The sequence below is a fragment of the Mus pahari genome, chromosome 15, assembly GCF_900095145.1.
Source record: "Mus pahari chromosome 15, PAHARI_EIJ_v1.1, whole genome shotgun sequence".
Lineage (NCBI taxonomy): Eukaryota > Metazoa > Chordata > Mammalia > Rodentia > Muridae > Mus > Mus pahari.
In genome coordinates, this window is record NC_034604.1 from 29954949 (window position 1) to 29971290 (window position 16342).

A 16342-nucleotide genomic window follows, 5' to 3' on the forward strand; every position below is an offset into this window, starting at 1 on the left:
CCTGGCTGTCCTGGAACTCACTTTGTAGACCAGGCTGGCCTTGAACTCAGAAATCCGCCTGCCTCTGTCTCCCGAGTGCTGGGATTAATATCTGTCTGCTGGTATATGTGCAAAGGTGAACACAGGTTTTTAAAGAGGCTAGAAGAAGGTATGGCTTCCCTTGGAGCTGGAGTTACAGATAGTTCTGAACAGCCTGATATGGGTACTGGGAACCAAACTGGGTTTCTTTGCAAGAGCAGTATATATTCTTGATTGCTGAGCCATCGTTCTAGCCCCTGTTGTAATGTCTTAAGACTGGCAATGTTCAGCCCATTTGGGAAGCCTAAAATCAAGGATTATTCTACTAGGCAAGTATTCTACTACTGAGCTAAATCTTCAACCCACCTTTTCCCTTTTTTTAAAAAAAGATTCAATTTTATGTATATGAGTGCTCTATCATGTACACCTGCTGGCCAGAAGAGGCATCAGATCCCATTATAGATGGTTGTAAGACCCCCATGTGGTTGCTGGGAATTTAACTGAGGACCTCTGGAAGAGCAGGCAGTGCTCCAGTCCCCAACTTTTCCTTTTTAAAAAAAGTGAGGCATAGTGACACATACCTTTAATCCATACACTCAGAGACACAGGCAAGAGGAGCTCTGTGAGTTCAAGGCTAGCCTGGTATACATTGTGAGTTCTAGGACAGCCAGGGTTACACAGAGAAACCCTGAGAGGAATGAGTAGGGAATGAGTACAGTGCTCTCAGAAGCCACAAAAGAACGTTTGCCTGGGTGTGATGGCACATGCCTTTCTTTAATCCTAGCACTTAAGGCTAGAGGCAGAAGGGTCTCTGTGAGTTCAAGGACAGCCTGATCTATATAGCAAGTTCTAGGACAGCCACAGTGATATAGAGACTTGTCTCAAAAAAGCAAACAAATAAAAAGTAAAATCAAAAGGGTAAGACATCAGATCCCTGGAGCTGAAGCTGTTCTTAGCTGCCTGGTGTGGGTCCTGGGAGCTGAAAAGGTCCTGCGCAAAGCCGGATGTGCTCATAACCACCGGGCTGCTCACAACCCTATCAGCTCACTGTCTTCATTGTTGTTGTCAAACAAACCTTTTAAAAATGTATAAAACAGTAGTTTAACCTATACAATTGTGTGGCCACCCTAGCAAACCTTGTCCAAGCTGTTGTACCGTTGCTTCCTGGCCCTGGCATTTTGCTGTCCCTAATTAGTTTCCGTCTCTATAGATTTACATATTCTATTCATGTCATACAGATGGAGTTGTAACATTTGGTCTTTTTTGACTGGCTTCATAATGCTTTATACTCGGATTTGTCTATAAAAGTACATATCAGTTGATTTCTTTCTACTGTCTAGTGGTGCTCTATTGTATGTATATTATATGTACATCTGGGTTATATTCATTTTGTCTGTATGGATACTGCTACTGTGTGCCAGTTTTTGTGTGGATGTATGCTTGTTAGTCTCTTGGTTATATACCTAGGAGTACAATTCTGGGTCAAGCCAGGTGTAGTAGATAAACATTTGTAATCCCAGCATTTGGAAGGTAGGGTGAGGAGGATATAGAGATTAGCACTAACCTCACCTGTGTGGTGAATTTGCCAGTCTGGATGACAGGAGACCTCATCTCAAAACAAACAAACAAACAAACAAATAGGTGGGCATCCAGTAATTCTGACTGTCTGTGGCCCGATGTCCTGTGAATGGGGGAGGCCTGTGGCAGCATGCGTGTTTGTTTTGAGACTGTCCCAGATAAGCAGGACTGGCCTCAAATTCTGCATAACAGAGGACGACCTGGATCCTAATCCTCCTGCTTCTACCCCTCAAGTGCTGGGATCCCAGGCGTAGCTCACCATCCCTGGCTAAATAAAGGTCAGGAACCTAAATAAATAAAGTTGAGGAACTTCCAGAGTATGCCCCAAAGTGCCTTACAGTTTTAAAATCCCAGCTACATCCTGTAGATCGGCTGTTTTTCTACATGACTAGTGATGTTGCATGTTTTCAGGTCTCTCTGTCCGTCTGTCCTGCTTTGTTTACAGATACGTATTCAATTATCTGCTCCCCACGGGTCTAGCTGAGGTTAGGAATCCCTTGCCCCTTGATGTCCTCATCTTTCCTTCTTTAGAGATCCAATATAACAGTTGGGTATCTGTGTTGTTTGGTAGTGGTTATAGTTGTTAAAATGGTCTCCCCTCATAGGCAGTGCTAGTGTCAAACTCACCATCTTCCTTTCTGTGCCCCCCGAGTATTCTGAAGGTGGAGGTTGTGGGTTTCCATCACCACACCTGATCTGGTGTTGTGGTGGTGGCAGCAGGTCCATGGGCTTATTTTGTTTATTTATTTATTTATTTATTTTGGGTTGGTTGGTTGGTTGGTTTTGTTTTTTGGCCTGGGTGTGGATATTATTAGCTTAAGCAACTAGAACTTGAAAACCTGCACCCATATCATACACCTACTGTGGTATCTTGGGCCAGTGACTTCATCACTCTAAGCCTCAGTTTCCTTTTTCTATAAAACAAAAATACAACATCAGTAGCAACATTGTTGTAGGTAATTAAATGAACTATATCTAAGGTACTTACACAGGACTGACACCTTCTAAGCATGGCATAAAATTAACATTCACCTTTCTACCATGACTCTATAGGAATTGATTTTCTGCCATAAACAGAAAGAAACAGTAAGTATTTAAAACTCTAATTTTCCAGATTTTGCAGAAGGCAACTTGGGACTATGACCTCTGAGAAATGAGAAGAAACAAGCTGGTTTCTACAGTGGCCTGTGCACTGCCTAGGAGCAGCTTCTAACTGTAGCACAGAGGAGACCAAATCAGCCTGGCAGCCCCCCTGGGCTGAGACAGAGCAGAGTCAGGTAGAATAAATACCTGGGTAGAGGAAAGGGCTGCCTGCGCGCACACAGCAGCAGAGGCTATGCAGAGGCCCCGGGTTTCCTGTGTAGCAGATCTATAGGAGTTTCAGATCAAGCTCCCTGAGGCCCAGAACTGATCTTCAGAGAATAATTGCCAAGTAATTTTCAAAATTCATAATTTTTTTTAAAAAAAAAAATTTTTTTTTTTTTTTTTTTTTTTTTTTTTTGGTTCTTCGAGACAGGGTTTCTCTGTGTAGCCCTGGCTGTCCTGGAACTCACTCTGTAGACCAGGCTGGCCTCGAACTCAGAAATNNNCCTGCCTCTGCCTCCAGTGTGCTGGGATTAAAGGCATGCACCACCACACCCAGCTTATCTTTCTTTTTTTTTCTTTTTCTCCTCCCCAACCCCCATACCTCCCCACAGGACAGGGTTTCTCTGTTTTCTCTGTCTGTTCTGCCTCCTGAGTGCTGGGAGGGAGTCGAGGCTTGCACCACCATGCCTGAGGTCAGAATCACAATTGTAGAGAGATGCTTGACCTCCCAGCACGTAGGAAGCAAATGCGGTTGGATCATCTTGAGTTAAAGGCCAGCCTGCTATACATAGAAAGTTTCGAGACAGCCAAGACTATATAATACAGTATTTTAAAGGCATAAAGATAAAAACAACAACAAAAAGAGATGCTTATTAGAGTCTAGAAGGATCACATCTGAGTTGTGGGATTTAGTGTTAAAATCTTCTTTAATTGAGTGCTGAGAGTGTGTGACCCAGGTTTTGTTCCCAGTACCCATATGGGTATCCATAACCATATGTCTATCTGTAATAACTGTCTGTCTCAAGTTTCAGGAGATCTGACACCCTCTTCCAGCCTCTATTAGCACTAGGCATAGGTGGTTTACATATATACATGCAGGCGAACGACCTATACATGTAAAATAAAATCTCTAAAACTGCCATCGAGAATTGTAAAGCAAACTTTAGAAGACTCAAAGGTGGGGTACATGTGATGGGGATTTGCCGAGGAGAAACCAGGAAGGGGGGGTAACATATGAAATGTAAATAAATAAGATAACCAGTTTTTAAAAAAAGACTCAAACTGATTGCTGACTTGTACTAATAAGTTTAACAGTATTCAAAGGATTTAAAAACAAAAAACGGGGCTGGAGAGATGGCTCAGTGGATAAGAACACTGACTGCTCTTCCAAATGTCCTGAGTTCAATTCCCAGCAACCACATGGTAGCTCACAACTATCTGTAAAGGGATCTGATGCCCTCTTCTGGTGTGTCTGGAAACAGCTACAGTGTACTCATAAATCTTTAAAAAACAAAACAACAACAACATAAAGACAAAACAGTATCCACATAGTGACAAACCTCTGCATTCAGCCAACAAAGAATAACGGGGAAGAGAAAAAGGTAGAGTTGAGGTGAGGGGTGACCAATGACTCAAAATGACAAAAGAGAAAATGTTTATAAATAGTGTGGATGGTGATGCTTGTCTAAGTGACACACCCAATATGAAGTGGTAGTCTAATAGTCGAAGATAGACTATGATAAGTTAAAAATTAGTACTGCTAACCCTAGGGCAATTCCTAAACAAACCAAAGCTATTGGGGCTAGAGAGATGACTTCTTGTCTAAGAGTATTTTTTGCTTTTGCAAAGGAGTTTCCTTCCCAGCATCCATAGCAGGCTGCTCACAGCCACCTTTAACCTTAGATCCAAGGGACCCGATGCCCTCTTCTGACCATGGCCGGCACCCGCACACATACAGTGTTCATTCACAGACACACTTTAAATCTGGCAGCAACACCTGTGATCCTAACACTCAGGAGCGTCCAGAGTTAAGAGCTGTCTTTCACTGCTTAGCAAGGCAGAGACCAGCTGGAGACACATGATAAGCCATCCAACACACATAACACAAAAACAGTGCTGGCCAATATCAAAAAACAAATATTAAGTGCAAAGAGTTCAAGTCTGTAGAGGGTTAGGACTGTTCTTTGTCATTATTAATTTGAAGAAACATGAAGTATCTACTTTAGATTATTGGTTTATGTTTTATAATGTATAGCACAGTAGAACAGATCATATTTTTAGTTTTTTAAGTAAGTTGTTGCTTTCTTTGGCCATGAGAAAATTTGCGGTTCTAAAACTTCTCACTGAAAGAGATCTATCTGTGACCCCATAAAATCAGAAATTAATTTCTGTTTCAGAGACAGAAGAAATGGGCGATGAAGAAGTTTTCTCCTGGCTAAAGTGTGCAAAGGGGCAGTCCCACGAACCAGAAAACCTCATGCCCACACAGATCATCCCCGGCACAGGTAAGTATGTTCCTGTCGACTCTCACCTTTCACATGCTAGGTCAGCACTTCTACCACAGAGCTACATCCCTGGCCTGAGTGTATTGGGTTACTCTGTGTGGGTGTGGGTGAGGGTGGGGGGTGTTTGGTGGGGTGCACACGTGTTTGAGACAGGGTCTCACTTTGTAACCCTGGCTGGCCTGAAACTCAAAATGTAAAACCAGGCAGGCCTCAACTCACAGAGACCACTTGACTGCTTGTTCGTTTGTTTACTTACTATGTGGGGTTTAGTTTGAATGTATGTAGGGCATCAGACCCTGGGAACTAGCTTTACAAAGGGTTGTGAGCCACTGTGTAGGTCTGGGGATTGAATCCTTTCACTGTGTGACAGCAGCCAGTGCTTTTTAACCTCTGGGCCATCTCTTCAGCACTGTCGTGCCATTTTTTTCCTTAATTTTTTAAAGATTTATTTTTATTTCATATTATTTATGTCAATGTGGTACATCTATGTGCCGATACCTTTGGTGTTCAGAAGGGGGCTTGAGATGCCCTGGAGCTGGAGTTACAGACTGACAAGAATTCTGGAAACTGAACTGGGGTGGGTCCCCTAGAAGAGGAAGAAGCACTTTTTTTTTTTTAAGATTTATTTATTTACTTTATGTACATGAGTGCACTGTAGCTGTCTTTAGACACCAGAAATGGGCATCGGATCCCATTACAGATGGTGTGAGCCCTGGTTGTGGTTGCTGGGAATTGAACTCGGGACCTCTGGAAGAGCAGTCAGCGCTCCTGAAGCTGACCCATCTCTCCAGGCCTTGTTTTAGCCTCAAAAGCTCAGAGTGACCTAGAACTCGCTGTCTAACTAAGGTTGAATTTAGGATCCTCCAACTCCCAAGTACTGGAATTACAGGAGTATCCCACCACCATTCTGTTGTCTACATGCTAGGATATCCCCAGGGCTTCACGCAACTAGGCAAGTACTCTGTCAACTGAGATTGCATCCCCAGCCCATAGGAAGTAGTTTTACATAGTTTAAGTAGGCCTTGAACTTGGGACAGGTGAGTGATTAGCTGGGTCAGAGTGAAAGAAAGCAGTCACTAAATCAGTTGCAACTTCTTCATTGCTGTGACAAAATATCCAGAAAAGTCACTTCAGGGTTGTATTCAAAGACAGGATTCAGAAATGAAATGCTGGTGGCCCTGCTTTTCTTTTTTCAGTCCATTTTGGGCCTCTGAGAATGGGTCTTCCTTCTTCATTTAAACCTTTCTGGAAATACGACTCAGATACCCAGTGCTGTGTTACCACAGTTATTCTAAATTCAATCAAGCTGACCATGCTAAGCCATCACTCTGTGTTAGGGAAGACTTCTGGTTTTAGGTTTTTAAACTTGCTACTCTCAGAAGACCTGGGTTCAGTTCCCTTCACTTACATAGGACAACTCACAACTACCTGTGCTCAGTTCTCAAGGGCAATCGTGCCTGCATGCACGTGTGTGGGTATTCAAGTAAAGTAAAATCAAAGAGACGAACTAAATAGGTTTTGCCAGGCCTGGTAGCGCACACTTTCAGTCCCAGTACTCAGGAGGCAGAGGCAGGAGGATATCTGAGTTCAAAGACAGCCTGATCTGTAGGATGAGTTCTGGACAGCTAGGGCTACACAGAGAAACCCTGTCTCAATAATAATAATTTTTAAAATGTATGATTTAAAAAAAAAAAAAAACAAACCCAGCTGAGAGCTGCCGTGACGCTTCAGACTGGTTGTGCTTGTCCTTGGAGGCTCTAGCCTGACAGAGGGAATGGCTGGGTATGTTTGGGTCATAATCCCAGCTCTCTGCACCAAGTCCTCCTCAGGACCTCAGAGGCAACCGGGGCCTACAGGTCCTGGCCTCGAAACAGAGCGGGTGTTCCAGTGGTACTCACTTGTCCCTCTTCTCTTTAGCGCTTTATAATATTGGAGACATGGTACATGCTGCCCGGGGAAAGTGGGGGATTAAAGCCAACTGCCCTTGTATAAGTCGGCAAAGCAAATCTGTTTTGAGACCTGCTGTCACCAATGGGATATCACAGGTAAGATGTGTGAGCTAAGTGAGGCTGTCTTCCTCCCTCCCTCCCTTCTGTCTGTCTGTCTTTCTGTCTTTCTTCCTCCTCTCTATTCCCCCTCCTCCTCCTCTTTATACTCTGGGTTCTTTTTACAATTTTATTTTATTTAAAAATTCGTCCCAGAAGGGGCAGCACTGGGGTAGGAGGGTGAAAGCACAGGGTGGTGGGGAGCCCCAACCACATGAAGTGTGTGTGAAAATACTGTGGGCCTCTACCGTAGGGCCAACTAAACAGAAAATTCATGCTTTCAACTTAAAAGGAAAAATTCAATCTGAAATACTCAGGATTCTGAGGTGAAAGAATTGTTAGTTTTGAGGCCTCCCTGGGCAACATATCAAGATCATATCTCATAAGCAAAATCAAAGCAACAAATAAGAACTTAGAGTCCACAGCTGACATTTGAAACTCTCCTCAAACCACTAATATGGAGTGGATTACTAGAAACCCAAGTGTGGGCCGGGCGTGGTGGTGCATGCCTTTAATCCCAGCACTCAGGAGGCAGAGGCAGGCAGATTTCTGAGTTCGAGGCCAACCTGGTCTACAGAGTGAGTTCCAAGTCAGCCAGGGCTACACAGACAAACCCATTCTCAGAAAAAAAAAAAAAAAAAAAATTCTGTTTCCCTGTCTCCTCTTCAGTTGTGCTGGGCACCTCCAGGCTCAGTGTACAGGTGACCCACATCTGTGGCCTCCTCATTTTTGAGTTATCCTGGAACCAGTCACCTGTGGACACCAAGGGGAGACTCCATGANAAAAAAAAAAAAAAAAAAAAGAAAAGAAAAGAAAAGAAACCCAAGTGTGGATGCTGTGAGCTCTGGAGATGAGCCCTCAGAAGCATCAGTGCTGATGTCCCATTATAGATGCTTGCGATTGCTGGAGATTGAACTCAAGATTTCTGGAAGAGCAGCTAGTGTTCCTAACCAGAGTTGTCTCTCCAGCCCCTATGGGATTCGCTTTAAGCACTAGTTTCCTGTTGTAGAAGCACTCTAAGACATTTTAAAATTATAAATTCTAAGTCTTGTTCGCTTGGTTTTCTACAAAACCTTGAATAAATGGCTGGCACATTGTAGACTTAATAAATGTCTATGGATTACAGAATGCATGAAATACCATTGAGACAGCTCCAGGTTATTCTTCCCAGACCTGTGTAGTGAGAGCAGCCATTGTAGTTCTGGCCAGTGCTCTCTGCCTATGCTTGCCCTCTGCAGCCCTCTTCACTGGCACTCTAACCCTCCCTCCATGCTTCAGCTTCCCAGTGTAACCCCTAGTGCCTCTTCTGGAAACGAAACTACCTTCTCAAGCGGAGGCGGAACTGCAGCAGTAACAAATCCAGAGCCAGACCAAGTTCCCAAAGGTGCTGGCATTGACGGCAGACCTGAGGAGCCCCTAAAAGCAGAAGGCTCTTCATCAAATAGCAATAGTGAACTAAAAGCCATCAGGCCCCCGTGCCCTGACACAGCCCCTCCTTCCTCTGCTCTGCATTGGCTGGCAGATTTAGCAACTCAGAAGGCTAAAGAAGAAACAAAAGGTGAGATGAAGCACCTGTGCCCAGCTGTGGGAATGGTGCTGGGGAATTCTGGGATTTTTCAAACTGACCGATTAGAGAGGTGCTGCTTGCTACTCTGGTTGGTAGCTCAGCAGGAGGGGTTCTTTTCCAGTTGTTTTTTGGTTGGTTGGTTGGTTTTTTAGAAAGTGGAGTGTTGTTGGATCCTTACCTGGACCTCCTTAGTCAGAATTGAGACAGCGTTGTGTGAGCTTCCCCCTGGATTGTTTCTGCAGCCAGAGTTAGCAGCTAGACCTAGAATAGCAATTTTAGTTTGAAGAGGGAGGGTCTCGTCTGGGCTTGAAAGGAGCAGCCATGTTAAATGGGCCTGAGAACCACCTGGGAATTCTCTCTTTCACCCCACGTAGAACCATTGAGTTAGAATTTCTTGAGGTAAGGACTGATCTCCATTTATTACAAATGATTCCAGTCCAAGAGATCTGAAGACCCACTTAAACTGTCTTAGAAGATAAAAAGTAGGTGAGAAAATTGAAATTTTGTGATCCAAACATAGGTAAGAGGAAAGAGGCCGAGATTTTTCTTTGTGTCCCTAAAACCTGTGTTCAGAGCTTCTCGGCCTGGACACACACTAATCCTACCGAGTTTGGAGGCAGGGCCCTGCAGAAGGTCTTTCTCTCTCTCTTTCCACCTAGCTGTGTTGGTAGTCAGTGCCTGCTGCGTCCCTCCCTGGCTAATGCTCTCTGTCTTTATGTTCTTACAGATGCAGGGTCCCTGCGGTCGGTGCTCAATAAGGAGTCTCATTCACCCTTTGGGCTGGACTCATTCAACTCTACTGCAAAAGCCTCTCCACTGACTCCAAAGCTTTTTAACAGTCTGTTACTGGGTCCCACTGCCTCCAGCAGCAAATCTGAGGGTTCTAGTCTTCGAGACCTCCTTCACTCCGGGCCCGGAAAGCTTCCTCAACCCCCCCTGGATACAGGCATACCCTTTCCCCCTGTTTTCTCTTCATCCTCAGCAGTAAGTGTCCTTTTTACAACCCTAGCCTTTGGTGGTTTTTTTGTTTGTTTGTTTTTTTTATGAAAAAAACCCTCACAGATCGAGTGAGAGTCTCCTGGCTATGTGGTCAAGCTGACAAGATCTCTTTAACATTAGGTTCTTGGAATGTTTGAGATCATTTTAAGTTGTGAGCCTTGGGTACCATTTTTGTTTGTTTGTTTTGTTTTGTTTTTGTTTTGTTTTTCGAGACAGGGTTTCTCTGTGTAGCCTTGGCTGTCCTGAAACTCACTCTGTAGACCAGGCTGGCCTGGAACTCAGAAATCCGCCTGCCTCTGCCTCCCAAGTGCTGGGATTACAGGCGTGCACCACCATCGCCTGGCCCCATTTTTTGAAGTCAGTAAAATTGAGGCTTAGTGTGATGGTCTAAGTTCAATCTTCAGGGCCCTTAGTTTAAGAGGAGAACTCACCTACTCCTGAGATTGTTGTCTTACCTCCATGTGAAACCATAGGAGAGCACTCATTCCTACAGACATGGTACGTCACACTCCTCTCTCTCTCCCTCCCTCTCCCCCTCCCTCCCTCCGACCCTCCCCACACACACAAGTTTTTTTTAAGGAAGTCAGTAAAAATTGAAACATTCCTTTTTTGGTCTTCAGCAGATCCATTTGACTTTCTTGCAAACTCTAGATTTTTGTAAGCTGAGCAGTGCATTCACAGTGCTCTGTTGGATTCAAGTCTTTAAAACATCCAGGGCAGCTCCAGTCTTCTACCTGTGCATGCTCGTGTTCTCTCTCTCTCTCTCTCTCTCTCTCTCTCTCTCTCTCTCTCTCTCTCTCTCTCTCTCTCTNTNTGTGTGTGTGTGTGTGTGTGTGTGTGTGTGTGTGTGTGTTTTCTTCCCTTGCTCAATGGTTCTGTATCATCTGATTGCTCAACCCAAAATTGGAATTCTTTGGAACTCTTCTCTTGCATTTTGTACATAATTTGTCAGCAAGCTCTTCTGTTTCTTCTTTAGATCTACTCAGGATCATCAGGCATGGCTCTTTTGTAAAATGAACCAGCATCCTCTTACCTAAGTCTCTGTGGTACATTTCTTACTGGACTGAAACTTTGGTTCTGCTGTCCCTCTGGCCTTTTTTCCCTCATACATTCCAGTCATACCCAGCCTTGGGTCCTTCCTGGTGTCCATGGCTTGCTTCATCACTGATGCCTCTCTTGAAACAAACCCCTCAGCAGGCTTCTCTTGTAGGCTACACTTCAGTTCTGTGAGACACCATCTCATGCGGGCCACACTAGCCTCAACTTAATGTGTAGCTTTGGATGGCATTGAACTCATGAGTGTGTGTGCCTGGGCCACCACACCTGGGTTTATGGCCCGCTCAGCTTCACACAGAGTTGCTTTTCTGGCACTTATTACAATCTTCTCTATTTCTCTTGCCTGCACTAAAGGCGTCTTGCTTACTAGTACTAGTTAATACATAGTAATCATTTTTAGTAAGCATTGCTGTAATGTGTGAATTCTCAAGAGTACAAAAGTCAAAGATAGTAGAAACAGGGAGCAGAGGGCTAGAGAGATGGCTCAGTGGTTAAGAGCACTGGCTGCAGAGGACCTGGTTCACTTCCTAGTACCCACATAGCAGTTCACAAGCTCTATGACCTCAATCTTAGGGGACTTGAGGCCCTCTTTTAGACTCTGAGGCCATCACGCATGCATGTGGTGCGCACCATGCAGGCAGAGCACATGCGTTAAGAAAAAGAAGTAGAGGTGTCTTTCAGGTTTCCCTTCCTCTGTTGCAGATCCCCGTTTGTTACGCGTGGGAGCAGTGCGGGTGTCACAGGCTGGGACTCAAGTTCAGGCCAGTAGACTTGGCAGCAAGTGTCTTTTTACCTGCTGAGCTATCTAACTGACCCTGCATTATTTCTTGGGTGTCATTTCAGAAATGTTAGATGTATATAGTTTTCTCCTGTTTACACAGTTCACTTTTCTACTTTTCAGTGCATTTATCTTGTAGAACATAAGTATGTTTTTGATTATATTTATGGTTGATGGGTGCAGTCTGAAACCATAGGTAGTTTATATACAATAGAGGTTGTTTCTTTTTAGATAAGAACATGTTATATCCCATTTACTTTCCTGAAGTTTCTTTTTTAGAACATTAGGTGAGTATATGTTTTTGTCTGTTAAGTCAGGATCTCACTCTGTACTTTCATAAATAAATGTAAAAAAATGCAAAAGGTTGAGGAATTTATGATACTAAAAATTAGTAATTTTTTTGTCTTTCTGCAATTGCAGGAAGCATTTTTATCAGAGTTAATCAGTAGCTTAGAACTGGAGACTGAGACAGTTCTGTTTAAGTTCTTGTGGGCTTGAGTCGAGCTTACCTCGGTTTTGTCTGTGAAGGGAGCGAAGAGCAAAGCCAGCCTACCCGACTTTCTCGACCACATCATCGCCTCAGTGGTAGAAAACAAGAAAACCTCAGATTCCTCAAAGCGGCCCTGCAACCTGACCGACACCCAGAAGGAGGTGAAGGAGATGGCGATGGGGCTGACCGTGCTCGACCCCCACACGTCTCACTCCTGGCTCTGCGACGGGAGGCTTCTGTGCCTCCATGACCCCAGCAACAAGAACAACTGGAAGATCTTCCGAGAGTGTTGGAAGCAAGGCCAGGTAAGCAAGACTAAGGTGTTGTGTTTGTTTTCAGCCTTCTGTCTGCCTGGAAGTCACTGCTGCTGAGATAGTTCCAGGCCTAGCTGGAAGATTATTTGCCAGGAGGATATACATAGTAAATTTCTGGGAGATATCATTGCTGTTTCAGCTTGACTTTGCTCTTTAAAATCAAAGAGCTCCCTAAGAACACTTTGGGTTTTTCATGCTGAGCAGGGCTTTGCATTTGTGAAGGACGGTTAAAATGCACAGGGTGGGGTGGGGTGGGGGGGTGGATTGAGCTGCTGGCGGTGACACCTTTGGAGGAGAATCAATCCCTGAGTGTAGGGCTGGCTAGGACAAGGGTCTGAGCTGGAGTGACAGGGTTCTAGGGAAGCGTCTGAGTCTCTGTGGATATGACAGTGTGATGTTGCTCCATGAGCTTTATCCTGTGGCAGTGCCTGAGGAAGGAGGAGCCTAGCTCAGGGAGTTTCCTCACTTGCATTTGTTTTGTGAAGAAATATTCTCAGCACTTGCCAGCTGTGTCTCCTCACCTCAAAATACTGGTAGATACCAAGTTAATTTTTCCATCCCAGTGCTTAGGAGGCAGAGGCAGGCAGATCTCTGGGAGTTCAAGGCCAGCCAGGTCTACAAAGCAAGTCTAGGATAGCTAGGGCTCTATTACATAGACAAAAAAATAAAAAAAAAAAATGTAGTGGCTGTCCCCCAGAATGAGAACACCATATAAAAGCAGAGTAGAGCCGAGTGCATTCTCTGTAGCCAGAGATGACAACCTGGGGATTCTCACGGAGCGCAGCGTTGTGTGGATGGTTCTCATTGGGTTGTTTATGTTTCCACAGCCAGTGCTAGTTTCAGGGGTGCATAAAAAGCTCAAGTCTGAACTCTGGAAGCCAGAAGCCTTCAGCCAGGAGTTTGGAGACCAAGATGTGGACTTGGTGAACTGCAGGAACTGTGCTATAATTTCCGATGTTAAAGTTCGAGATTTCTGGGATGGCTTTGAGATCATATGCAGTAAGTAACTTGGTTATCTGGTTAAATAGAGACAGTGTAGTCCTGCACCTGAAATAAAAGCCCATGCCCCATGGAGGGAGGAGTCTTCTGTCTCGACCCCAGCTGTACAGAGCTGCATGGCAGTCCTGTCATCCCAGAGCAGGCCTGCATGCGCTTCATGGAAGTCTTAGGTTGCATGGCGCTCTGTTGCTCTAAGGAAAGGAGCAAGGACCTGTGAAATGGAGCCGTAACAGCGTGGGTGGAAAAAGCAGGGCTCACCTCGCCTGGTCTGGTATGAAATGAGAGGATGCATCTCTTGACACTCGGTACCTAGAAGATTAGCCAGAAGGGGTTTATGAGGATGCTGTCTGTCTTCTAGAGAGACTACGGTCAGAAGATGGGCAGCCAATGGTGCTCAAACTCAAAGACTGGCCCCCTGGGGAAGATTTCCGGGACATGATGCCTACCAGGTGAGTGGTTTCAGATAGCGCTGTCCTCAGAGGCTGGTGCTGGCAGGATCCAGCACAGCCCAGTCACAGAGACCTGAGCTCTAGCGCTTTGTTTTCCTCCCTGCAGCAAACTGAGTCATCTTTCTTGCCCATTCTTAGGTTTGAAGATCTGATGGAGAATCTTCCTCTTCCAGAATATACCAAACGAGATGGCAGGCTCAATCTGGCTTCTAGGCTGCCCAGCTACTTTGTAAGGCCTGATCTGGGCCCCAAGATGTACAACGCCTATGGTATGAGGGAGAGGACAGAGTTGCCCTTTGGGGGGACTGCTGTCCTCATTTTATATGGAGAGATGGTTGGGGGCAGGCGACAGGTGCTGGAGAAATCACACTCGTGTTCCTTTGTCGGCACTGACCTGTGGTACATTCATAAGCCTGTGTATCTATTAGACACAGTTTGTTCTCAAAAATTCTACTCAAGCAGACGTATTCTTAGTTTTATTCTTTAGTTTTGCTAAGACTCAAGAATACCAGTCCCAGCACTCGGGAGGCTGAGGCAGGGGGATTTCTGAGTGCGAGGCCAGCCTGGTCTACAGAGGGAGTTCCAGGACAGCCAGGGCTACACAGAGAAACCCTGTCTCGAAAAACAACAACAACAACAAAAAAGGAATACTAAATACCTTGCTACTGATAGACCTGTGCTCTGTTAAGTTAGAAAATGACCTAAAATACTGTGAAAGTTGAGTTCTTTCTGATTGTCCCTAATCCTGTATATTTTGAATTTGAAGAAAGGGACTGTTTTCAAGAAGTGGCTTGGTGATCTGTGGCGAGGCTAGGAATTAGTCCTAAACTGCACGAAGGAGAAAGGAGAATGCTGTAGCTTATTTCCCTCTCACCTCCCTGGCCTTCTCCTTCTTTTCTGTGTGCCTGTCATGCTAGGGATTTAACCAGGGCCTGGGCCCAGGAGCCCTGCCTCGGAGCTGACTTCTTGATGAGCACACGCCTCCCCTCACAGTGGTACTTACTTCAGGACATCCTGGAGCGGGTTTGCAGGGTTGTCCTGGGTCCTTTGGAATACCTCCCCTTTATCGTTCATGTTTTCCTCTCAACTTTAGGTTTGATAACAGCAGAAGACAGAAGAGTTGGTACAACAAATCTTCATTTAGATGTGTCCGATGCTGTTAATGTGATGGTGTATGTTGGGATCCCTATCGGGGAGGGTGCTCACGATGAAGGTATGCTTGCTAGAAAAATTGCTGTAGTGTGGCTCGCTTTAAGAAGTGTAGTAGCTGGCTGTCTCTCCGCAGTCGAGCTTCATGTAGCGGCATCTGGTGCAAATTGTTAGACAAAGGGACTGATGTTGTAGCAGAGTGCTGCTTGTTAATCTTGACTAGACCCTTGCCCTCTGAGATGGTCTCCTTTCCTACCACGTATCTAGCCTGGCAGAGAGAGGGCATAAAGGGCTGTGGCCACGGCACAATGGGTGTGTCTTACTTGGATTCTGTTCCCAACACCCACAGAAAGAGGCTTACAGCCTCCTGTAGTTCCAGCTGTAAGGAATGGGATGCCCTTTGGCCTCCTCAGACACCAGCATGCATGTGGTACACGTGAGCTCACGCAGATACATACACATAATCAAATATAAATATTTTTTTAAAAAATAAGAAAGGACTTGACTAGTTAACTGTAACCGCTGCAGAGTGACAAGTGGCAGAGCCAGGTCGTCTGCACAGAGACCAGACACAAAGTTCAGTTGGTAAAGCATTTGCCGAGCAAGCAGGAAAACCCAAGTAGCCAGGAGTGCTCCTGCACACATTTAGTTCCAACACTCGGAAGGCAGAGACAGGTGGATCTCTGAGAGTTTAGGGCCAGCCTGGCGTACTGAGAGAGTTCCAGGCCAGCCAAGGCTACATGTTAAGACCCTATTGGTTCTTTCCTTCTACCATGTGGGTCCCTGGGACCCAACTGAGGTCATCAAACATGGCAGCAAGAGCCTTTCCCTGCTGAGCCACCTCACCATCCCCAATATGAGTTTTGATTTAAAAAAATAAACAAGCAAACAGGGTCTCTCTATGTACAGCAGGCTGGGCTCAAATTCCACAGAGATTTGCCTGTCTCTCCTCAGGTGCTGGGATTAAAAGTGTGTTCCACCATACCTAGAAAGTTTTGATTCTTGATTATTTATGATCTTACTAGACAGAGAAGAATGGAGGCCAAACTTTTTTTTAATCAGTTTTTGCTTTTTGGTTTGTTTTTTTTGCCTAGAAGTATTAGTCAGACTGGTTACTTGACATCAACACTTTGTTCTTTTCAGAAGTACTCAAAACTATTGATGAGGGAGATGCTGATGAAGTGACCAAGCAGAGGATTCATGACGGCAAAGAGAAGCCAGGGGCTTTATGGCACATTTATGCAGCGAAGGATGCAGAGAAGATTCGAGAACTGCTCCGGAAGGTGTGCCTCCTGCTGGGCTGGGCTGGG

General features: G+C 45.1%; 1 protein-coding gene across 1 annotated transcript in view; it reads left to right on the forward strand.

Annotated features, from left to right (window-relative positions):
* Positions 1-16342, forward strand: part of Kdm3b (lysine demethylase 3B) — a 60988-nt gene that overhangs the window by 37517 nt on the left and 7129 nt on the right. The window contains exons 12-21 of the mRNA XM_021214986.1: positions 5079-5186; positions 7104-7231; positions 8510-8789; positions 9526-9782; positions 12160-12426; positions 13263-13434; positions 13793-13883; positions 14022-14152; positions 14977-15096; positions 16176-16315. Of these exons, the coding sequence (XP_021070645.1) occupies positions 5079-5186; positions 7104-7231; positions 8510-8789; positions 9526-9782; positions 12160-12426; positions 13263-13434; positions 13793-13883; positions 14022-14152; positions 14977-15096; positions 16176-16315 (1694 nt within the window). The remainder of the gene's footprint in view (positions 1-5078; positions 5187-7103; positions 7232-8509; positions 8790-9525; positions 9783-12159; positions 12427-13262; positions 13435-13792; positions 13884-14021; positions 14153-14976; positions 15097-16175; positions 16316-16342) is intronic.